Source organism: Pan paniscus, chromosome 18, assembly GCF_029289425.2.
Source record: "Pan paniscus chromosome 18, NHGRI_mPanPan1-v2.0_pri, whole genome shotgun sequence".
NCBI lineage: Eukaryota > Metazoa > Chordata > Mammalia > Primates > Hominidae > Pan > Pan paniscus.
In genome coordinates this window covers 98,405,602-98,415,092 of record NC_073267.2, presented here as the reverse complement: position 1 = coordinate 98,415,092, position 9,491 = coordinate 98,405,602, and the positions used below count along the sequence as shown (strand labels likewise).

At 61.8% G+C, this 9,491-nt stretch overlaps 1 protein-coding gene across 1 annotated transcript; it reads right to left on the bottom strand.

Moving 5' to 3' along the window:
- Positions 1–1,591: 1,591 nt before the first annotated feature.
- IL17C (interleukin 17C) lies at positions 1,592–7,991 on the bottom strand. Its single transcript, XM_063598060.1, has 3 exons — positions 7,351–7,991; positions 2,751–3,079; positions 1,592–2,246 (listed from the first exon to the last, which is right to left on the bottom strand). The coding sequence occupies exons 1-3, from the start codon at positions 7,399–7,401 to the stop codon at positions 1,988–1,990; spliced, it is 639 nt and encodes a 212-aa protein (XP_063454130.1). The 5' UTR covers positions 7,402–7,991; the 3' UTR covers positions 1,592–1,987.
- Positions 7,992–9,491: the final 1,500 nt, after the last annotated feature.

Sequence of the window (9,491 nt, the reverse complement as noted above, 5' to 3'; positions counted from 1 at the left end):
GGAGCTGTTCCCTGCATGGCTGCCTGGCTCCTTCCTCCTCCCTTTCAGGTCTTCGAGGCCTCCCTGACCCTCTGCTTAGAACTGCAGCCCCTTGGCCGGGCGCGGTGGCTCACGCCTGTAATCCCAGCACTTTGGGAGGCCGAGGCGGGCAGATCACGAGGTCAGGAGATCGAGACCATCCTGGCTAACACGGTGAAACCCTGTCTCTACTAAAAATACAAAAAATTAGCCGGGCGTGGTGGCGGGCGCCTGTAGTCCCAGCTACTTGGGAGGCTGAGGCAGGAGAATGGTGTGAACCCGGGAGGCGGAGCTTGCAGTGAGCCGAGATTGCGCCACTGCACTCCAGCCTGGGCCAGAGCGAGACTCCTTCTCAAAAAAAAAAAAAAAAAGAACTGCAGCCCCTCCCCCAGAGCCTCTGTCCTGGACTCATTCACAGACTACACACCACTTGTTTCATTAGTCACTGTGGAGGCAGGAAGGGTTTTCACCATTTTGTTCTCGGCCTGTTCCCAGTGCCAGGCGCTTAGTAGAAACTCATATGGCTGGGTGCGGTGGCTCACGCCTGTAATCCCAGCACTCTGGGAGGCCGAGGTGGGAGGATCACTTGAGCTCAGGAGTTCGAGACCAACCTGGCCAACATGGCGAAACCCCGCCTCCAGTAAAAATACAAATATGAGTTGGGTGTGGTGGTGCACGCCTGTACTGGGAAGCTGAGCTGGGAGGATTGCTTGAACTCAGAAGGTGGGGGTGGCAGTGAGCTGAAGTCATACCACACTGCACTCCAGCCTGGGCAACAGAGCGAGACCCTTTTTCAAGAAAGAAAAGAAACTCAATAAATGTGTTGAATGAAAATTCCATCTCCTGGACAAGGGCCACCACCTCCAGGAAGTCTTCCCTGAGGCCTCCTCCTCTGGGAGTCTGAGTGGAGTCCTTGTTCTTCTGTGCAGCACCCCCACCCCCATCTCCAGGCACCTGCACGCAGTAGGTGGGTGAGCCAGGGGGCCAGGCAGGGGAGGGGCTAACAACTGCCCAGCAGCCCCATGGCAATGTCAGCCCTTGGGGCCGGGGGCCTAGAGACTGAGGCCCTGAGACTGTCACAGGCCTGGGCCCCCTTTCCACGACTGGGGCTGCTCCCCCCGGGGCCCCTTAACTAAAATCTCCAACAGAGCCTGGGTCCCGAAGCGTGGCTAGTTCACCTTCAGGGAGGGCGCTTGGCCTTGGATGTTGATCCGAACCATGAAGGCTGGGGGCCCTGCCTTGAGCCGACAGCCCTGCAGTTCATCCTCAGAGACTCTTGCCTTGGGGGCCGAGAGGGTGCCCCTAGGCGCTCACATCATTACAAAGCATAGAGCTCAAGGCACTGCTTGGGGAAGGAGGCTGGTTCCTGTTCCCAGGGGTGTCCTCAGGGGAGACACTGTGTGGGCAGAGCAGGGACACCTGTGACCCCCCCGTGCTACAGCTCAGTCCCACCTGCATGCACTGCTCGCGGCTGCGTAGACCTTTCTGGAAGGACACCCCAGAATTGGGTCCATGGCTGGCCTGGACCAGGGCTGAACGGGAGAATGTCGCATTGAATGTTGGCCTCTGGGGATGTGTTCATCAGTTTAATAATACACGTACACTTAAATAATTGTTTAAGAAACAGGGGTACTTCCAAGGAGGTTGGGAAGAGGCAGCCTGGGGGAGCCTGAGGCCAGTGATAGGGTAAGGGAAGCCGGGAGCAGGACAGGGAGCCAAGGTACAGGCAGCCGTGTGACACCTTTTCTGCGGCTTTAAGGGCTGGAAGAGGTGCTGAGCTCCTTCTACCCCCAACTACTGAGGCTGGAGATGAGGAGAACAGTGGGGGGCTGTCCTCCAGACACGGGGAATGCCCAGACCCCAAGGGTAGTGTTGGGGGAGGCATATAAATAACAATAAATACACATAAATAGGGGGTGCCCTCTGGGGAGCACACGTGTCCAGTCTAGGGGCCACACGGCCTCGGCGGTCACACTGAACGGGGCAGCACGCAGGTGCAGCCGACGGGGACGTGGATGAACTCGGTGTGGAAGGCAAAGGCCCCAGGTGTGGGGAGCCCCGAGCCGTCGCGGGAGCAGGGCCGGCGGCGCAGCACCAGCAGGCTCTGGAGCAGCCGCACGGAGTTGAGCGCAGCTGTCTCGCGGCCCGTCCGCGCATCGATACAGCCTCTGCACAGGCACTCGGCGAAGGCCAGCTTCTGTGGATAGCGGTCCTCATCCGTGTCCACACTGCGGGACGGGGTGCACAGTGAGTCTCTGGCCCTACCCTGTCCTCCTGGAGGCCCCTCTCCCCTCAGGGCCCCTCTCCGTGTACTCAGGATGGGACCTGAGGCAGCGAGGGCTGAGCCACACGGGCTTGGGGTGCAGTCGGGCTCACATGTGGTGGTAATCCACGTCTCCCCAGGGCCCTCCAAGAGCACAGAGCAGGGTCCGGAGGCCTCTAGGAGCCTCCCTCCCACTTCATCACCCAGCCCCACTTCTGCAGGAGCTCAGGTGACGGGCCCAGAATTTCCCCAGGGGACCCTGGCCACCTAGGACAGTGGCAGGCAGGGCACGGCCGGCCGCAAGCAGCAGCTCAGCCGTCCAGGTCAGGAGGGCCGGAGGGAGGGAGCTCAGGTGGCCACGCCCACTTGACAGGTGAGAACCACCAAGGCCCAGAGAGCTCTCCGGGCAGTCAGGGCCCCGCCAGGGGAGGGGCAGCCCCACGCCACAGCGGAATCCCCAGGTCCTCACCGGTATCTCCAGGGTGAGATGGAGCGCTGGTGGGTGTCTGCCTCCAACACCTCCTCTGGCCGCAGCACCGGGCACTGGGTCGTAGCTGAGGGCCTCTCGTGCCTCCCCCTATGGCTTGCTGCCTCCAGGCTGGACACCAGGGCTACAGGCAAAGCCTGCCCCCACTTGGCACCTCGAGCCAGCAGGTGTGGGGGGGCGTGGCCGAGGGGCAGTTCCTCAGCCGAGTAGCAGTGTGGGGTACCGTGACTGTGGGGGTGCCCCCTGAGGGAGGGGTCATGGTGGGCCAGGCATGTGTGCAGCCAGGTCAGAAACAGGAGGCCAGGGAGGAGCTGGTGAAACAGGCAGGTGGGTGGTTAGGAGGTGCCCAGGGCAGAGGGCACCTCACTTCCACCTCAGCTTTCCTTGTTCCCAGCGGAAAGATGGAGTACAGCCCTCCCTCTATAGATGGGGAAACTGAAGCCCAGAGAGGCTAGCCCTTCAGCCCAAGACACCCAGCATGCCAGCGCTCCGAGGATCTGCAGCTGCCTCCCCTACCCCCAGACTGAGGGGTTTCCCAGACCCCATCCCAACACCCTCCTCCCAGGCTCAGAGAACCCCAGCCCTTCCAGGCCAGGCTGCACATCCAAGCAGCATCCATCCGAGCAGCGTGTGGAGAGGCTCACCGTCATGGTGGCGGCAGCGGGGCAGGCTGGGCTTGGAGCGGCCTGCACACCTGGCGGCAATCCCACAGGTGCACCTGGCCATGCACCTGGCAGCAGCCGCTCTTATACCTGAGGCCACACCTGGGGGAAATTCCGGCACCACTTCCTCCTCGGGAAGTGCCCAGCTGGGGCGCTTCTTCCTTCTCTGGTCCCCGCAGCCCCCGCCTGCTGTGCATCAGGACACAGACATGCAAGGAGGCCCTGGGAGGCGCTGTCCTGTTACCCCCCTCCCCCGAGAGAGACTCCGCCCAACCTGAGCACCTACACAGGGTGCTGCCTTGTCTGACATTCTCAAACTTTTTTTTTTTTTTTTTTTTTGAGACAGGGTCTTGCTGTCACCCGAGCTGGAGTGAAATGGTGCTGTCCCAGCTCACTGCAACCTCCACCTCCCAGGTTCAAGCGATTCTCCTGCCTCAGGCTTCCGAGTAGCTGGGATTACAGGCACCCCCCACCATGCCTGGCTAATTTTTGTATTTTTAGTACAGACAGGGTTTTGCCATATCGGCCAGGCTGGTCTGAGGCTCCTGACCTCAAGTGATCTGCTCGCCTTGGCCTCCCAAAGTGCTGGGATTACAGGAGTGAGCCACTGCACCCAGCCTTGAACCTCCTATAAGAGGGTTTCTGCTTGCGTATCCGTCAGCACCTTGCTGATTCAACTTGTAGGTTTTCATCTGGACCTGATGGTGGCGGGGCGCTTTTGCACCCTATACAGTTCTTCTCCGTCTGCTGCTGGTGGGTGCCAAGGGTGGTTCAGTGTTTTAGCTGAGATGGTCAAGATCAGGTGAGGCTCACGTGCCCCCTTCACCCAGGTGGGAGAGGCCCCGGAGGAGATGGGGGAGGCAGGCACGTCTTCAGGTCTCTGTGGGGCTTCTGTGTTGTTTTTTTTTTTGTTTTTTTGTTTTTTGTTTTTTTGAGGCGGAGTCTGACTCTGTCGCCCAGGCGGGGAGTACAGTGGTGCGATCTCGGCTCACTACAAGCTCAGCTTCCCGGGTTCACGCCATTCTCCTGCCTCAGCCTGCTGGGTAGCTGGGACTACAGGCGCCCACCACCACACCTGGCTAATTTTTTTGTATTTTTAGTAGAGACGGGGTTTCACCGTGTTAGCCAGGATGGTCTTGATCTCCTGACCTCGTGATCTGCCCACCTCGGCCTCACAAAGTGCTGGAATCACAGGCATGAGTCACTGCACCCGGCCTGGGCTTCTGTGGTTTTATTGAGAAAAAAGTTCAAGCTAAAAAGTCTTGAGTTGGAGGTGTGAGGAGTGAGGTGTGAGGTGTGAGTGAGGCATGAGGCGTGAGGCGTGAGGCGTGAGGTGTGAGGTGTGACCAGCACACACAGGAAGCTTTATGTAAGCGGGGCCGGGAGCTGCCTTTGGCCTCCTTGCTCGGTGAGGCTGGCTGGGGTTGGGGGCGCTGGAGGTGCCTTTGTTTCCCCGGAAAGGGACAGCTGCAGCCAGAACTCGGGAAGTTTTGAATGCCGGGGGTTTGACGTCATCCTGAGAAGAGTTGCCCTGGAGTCCCCAGGGCCCCTGGCCACATCAGAGGTGGGGGAATCTGTCCGCCCTGGTCCCCTCAGCTTCGGGGTGAGGGCGGGAGGGAGGGTGCTTGTGTGCCCCCAGCCTTTCCTCCCCTGCCGCAGTGCAGATGTGTTCCACGGAGGTGTCCTCTAAGCTGAAAACCTCAGTCTCTCTGAACACAAAAGCTCCCGAGTCGGGTGGGGCTGAGGCAGCACTGGGACCCCTGGGCCCTCCAGCACCTCCTCTTGGCCGCTGTGTGGCTCTCAGCTTGTCTGCTGTGGGCCTCTGGGGGTGAAGGAGGCTGTGCCCCAGGGTTAACAGTCTGGGAGGAATCAAAGACAGATTGCTGGAGTCCCCAGGGCTGCTCCTCCCGACAGTGCCCCTGCCCACCCACCCTCTGCTTGCATACCTCCTGTGACGGGGAGCTCACTATCCGTGCTGGTTTCCTAGGGCTGTGCTAACCATGCACCACAAACTGGGGGGTGTGAGATGGGAGAAGTTTATTCCACGAGGCCGTGGAGCTGGGCGTGTTCAGGGCTGGGCCCTCCTGGAGGCTCTTCCAGCCCTCGGTTTCCCGGGCTTGCAGCTCCTCCCGTGGCCTCTCTGCTGCACCCGCCTTTTCCTCTTCTGTGGTTTATAAGGACACGGGTTGCTGGATGTAGGGCCCGGTCTAAAAGATAATCCCTCCCCCCTTCTCAGGACGTGGGACCTGCCTTAACCCAGGATGAGCCATCTCAAGAACCTTTCCCTAATTACATCAAAGCAAAAGCCCCTTTTCCAAGTGAGCGCGCGTTCACAGGTTGGGTTAGGGTGTGGGTAGAGCCTTTTCCAGGACACAGCAGAACCCACTGCATCCCCAGCAGGACAGGTGCTCCTGTGTGGGTTGGCCCTGCCTTAGGCTGGGCTGATACAGGCCTCTCTGCACGGGCGCTTGGCTGTCTCAGAAAAATTCCAGCCCCTCACGGCCCTCCCCAAAAGGCGGCCTGAGCGCCTTGAGGGCCACGTCTGTGGCAGCCCTGTGGCCTGTGGTACACAGGCCACGTCTGTGTACCTGGGGCTGAGAGTGGTGCAGGGCACACAGGAGGGTGTTCTGTAAATAACACAGAATGGAAAAAGGAGGGAGGAGAGCGGCTCTGCCCATGGGTACAGTGGGATGATAGCAGCTCCAGTGCCAGGGCTGCCCTGAGGCGCATTAGCATCACCTGCCTGGCTCAGGTGGTCGCAGCCCGCAGCACCTGCCGCCAGGAGGCTGACAAGCACTCTTACTGTTGGGAGACAGGGCGGTGGCAGTGGGGCAGGGGTGTTTGTCTTTTCTCCAGAGTCCACTCAGCCATTCTTCTGGGGACAAAAACTCAAGACCCCCCGCAATCTCTGCATGCCAAGCACAGCCCGGGGGTAGGGGGCTGGGCCCCTCCCTGGCTCCGGCGTCTCTTGGGTCCTCCCCTGGGCTGAGACCTACGAAGCAGCCCCGGGGTCCCTTCTGCCACAGAGAGGGGCCCAGGGAAGCCTCATTGGAAACGTCCCGAGGGGCCTGCAGCTGGGTGCTCAAGATGTTTTGTGCAAACCCTGACGAGTCACCGGGCTCAGCATGGCCGGGCCTGGCCTCCCCAGTGCTCTGCCCAACCTGCCCAGCTGCAGCTTGGGGCTGGGGCTGCAGGCCAGGCTGGGTGGGGAATCTTGAGGGGGGAGGAGGGTGCCTTCGTGCAGGGTTAGGGAACGCACAGTGTTGGGAGGGAAAGACAAATTGATGTCAGTCCTCGTCCTCTGCTGGGAGTCCTTGTGCAGTGCACGACCTGCTCAACCATACCCAAGAAAGAGAGGAAGGGGGAGGGAATAGGAGCCAGAGGGAACGGAGGAAAACGCCAGGAAAAGACAGGGAGAGCGAGAAGCCCTCCACCTCGGCCTAGTGCCCTCGTCCCCCATCCCCCGGTGGAGCCAGTGACCCTCCCTCCTGGCATGGGGAACAGGTCTGTCCACACGTGGGTCACACGCCGTTCCCTCGGGCAGGACCTGGTCGGCCTGATGAGGGCAGCCAGTGCCTGAGGAGGTAAATGTCCGAGTGGAAAAGTTCGGCAGGAGGGAGTGAGCAGAAGAAGCCGGAGCCCTCAGGCACAGGAGTGTCCTCCCCGGCCTCCCTCCCTCGGCTGGGCGCCCCCGCATCCTGCGCCCCGCCCAGGGGAGGATGGAAGAAGGCAGCCCCACCGCGGACTCCGCTCCGCCCCCGCCTCCTTCCTCCTCCGACCCGGGGCTGCCTTCTTCCCAGCGGCCGCCGCCCCATCTCCCGCTTTGCTCTGGTTCTGAGGTGGGACGGCCGGACTCCCAGGCCCAGGCTGCACCGCGAGAACGGCGCCAGGGACCCGGCCAGCGCCGCGCGTCTCCCCACCTTCCGCGTGTTCTCAGCGCTGTCCCGGGGGTCGCAGGGCCAGGAAGACATGCCCGGGGGGACCTGCGGGACCTGCGGACTGGGCGGGGCCCGGGGTCCTGTGGGCGCAGAGGACGGGAGGACGAAGGGCGGCCTGCGCTCCTGCGGGTGGCTGAGGCAAGCGCAGAAATACCGGGTTGGGCAAGACTGGAAAAGCGGCGGCAGGAAGGCTGGAGGGCGACCCGGAGGCGGAGGCCCAGACAGGCCGGCTCTCAAACCACAACCCGGGCCCGCCCCCAGCAGACCACGCCTCCGGACCCTGGTCCGGAGATGCGGAACGAGGGGCTTCAGACAAACGCAGGGCCGGGCGGGTCAGAGGCAGCGCGGGGGACGCCCCCCAGACGCAGCGAAGGACGGACCCACAGTCAGGAGCCCTTTAGCGCCCTGAGCGGGCCTGCGGGAAGAGGGGTGAGGCAGGGAGGGCACTGGACAGGGCGGAAGGAAGCGCTCTCTGCAGGGTCTCCCCCCTACATCAAGGCGCAGGTGCACAGTGGGTCACGCGCTGCCGGCTGCCCACAACGCAGGTGTGTCCAGCCGAGGGCACTGCTGGCGGGGGTGCAAAATCGTCATGGGACGTTGGCTGGGACAGCAGAGGGCCCCTCCCTGCGGCGCGGCCGCCCCCACCCCCTCATGGGTTTTCCCCGGCAGGAGTGGTCTCGTGTGTCTCGGCCTTTTCCCCATCTGTGGATCCCTCTAGGGCCACCGCCTCCAAGCAAGGTCTACGTCTGCCTGCCCACCCAAAGCCCAGCCGAACGGGTGGGTGGAAGCGTGGCTGTGGGGGAGGAGCTGCGGGCAGAGGGCAGAGGCCCTGGGGCACCCCCTGGGAGGGGCTGGCGGGCGGATGCCGTTGCCAGAATCCCACACAGGCTTTCTAGTCACTGCATGGGGAGCGAGGAGAACGTGAGCGCCAACCACCTGGAGCAGGACGTCCCTGGAGGGCGTGGACGCCCATCGATGCCTGTCACACAGCAAGGCCGTCCTTCCCAGCTGCCTGACCAAACATCCTCTCCACTAGACCACATGGGGGCAGTCACCCTCCTAGGACAGGCCCCTCTGCACCGGTGTCCAAGAGCCAGAGGGATGGGTAGCCACACCTGGGGTCCACTGCCACCCGGTGCGAGTTCAAACCCAGCTCCAGACTGAGGTGCCTAGGGCTGTGGCCGGGGGCTGATCAGCCGCAGAGGGGACCTCGCCTGGTCCCAGTCCACAGGTGAGCTGTGGTGGGCTCACCTGTCCGCTCCTGGCCGTAAAGAGACAGTCACTGCAGATGCTAGCTTGAGGTGCCCCACACTGGGGGCACAGAGCGCCATTTCCTGGCCTCCAGCCCTCATGGTGCAGCTCACAAATGACAGGCTGCAGGCTGGTACCCAGGGTGGCCTGGACTCCAGCTCTGTGGCCTTGAAGGCCACCCTTTTCAGAGAATGGGAATTCCCTTGCACCTCGCTTTGACCTGATGGTAAATCGGATAAGCCTCAAAAAACTGTGGCCGGATGCGGTGGCTCACGCCTGTCATCCCAGCACTTTGAGAGGCCGAGACGGGTGGATCACGAGGTCAGGAGATCGAGACCATCCTGGCTAACATGGGGAAACCCCGTCTCTACTAAAAATACAAAAAAATTAGCCGGGCGTGGTGGCGGGCGCCTGTAGTCCCAGCTACTCGGGAGGCTGAGGCAGGAGAATGGTGTGAACCCGGGAGGCAGAGCTTGCAGTGAGCCGAGATGGTGCCACTTCACTCCAGCCTGGGCGACTGAGTGAGACTCAGTCTCAGAAAAAAAAAAAAAAGAAAAGAAAAAAATTGCTGAGACACAAGATGAACTGCATGGCCTGCGCTATGGGAGGGAGGTGGACATAAAATGGGAAACAGTCCCCTCAGGAGTGCACAGGCGGTCCCCCTGTGGTGCTCGCTCACGCCCAGCTCCTCTGCCTACACTCTAATTGTCATTTAATCCAGGGGAAGAGTGGCATGGACGCAGGTCATGCTGGGAGCGGAAGCACGGGATGCTGCCTCCCTGGGGCTCAGCTCGCCGCCCTGTGGGAGGGAGCTCTCTCTCGGAGGTCTCATCCTGAACCTCGGGTCAGGAAGTAGATGAGGGAGATGGGTG

What these genes read in the sequence shown, in the direction of transcription:
- IL17C (XM_063598060.1), bottom strand. Translation starts at nt 7,401, where the DNA reads ATGTCTTCCTGGCCCTGCGACCCCCGGGACAGCGCTGAGAACACGCGG. An exon ending in GCGCTGAGAACACGCGGAAG is followed by an intron (nt 3,080 to 7,350) that starts GTGGGGAGACGC and finishes CTGTTTCACCAG; the next exon opens with CTCCTCCCTGGCCTCCTGTT. An exon ending in ATCTCACCCTGGAGATACCG is followed by an intron (nt 2,247 to 2,750) that starts GTGAGGACCTGG and finishes CCCGTCCCGCAG; the next exon opens with TGTGGACACGGATGAGGACC.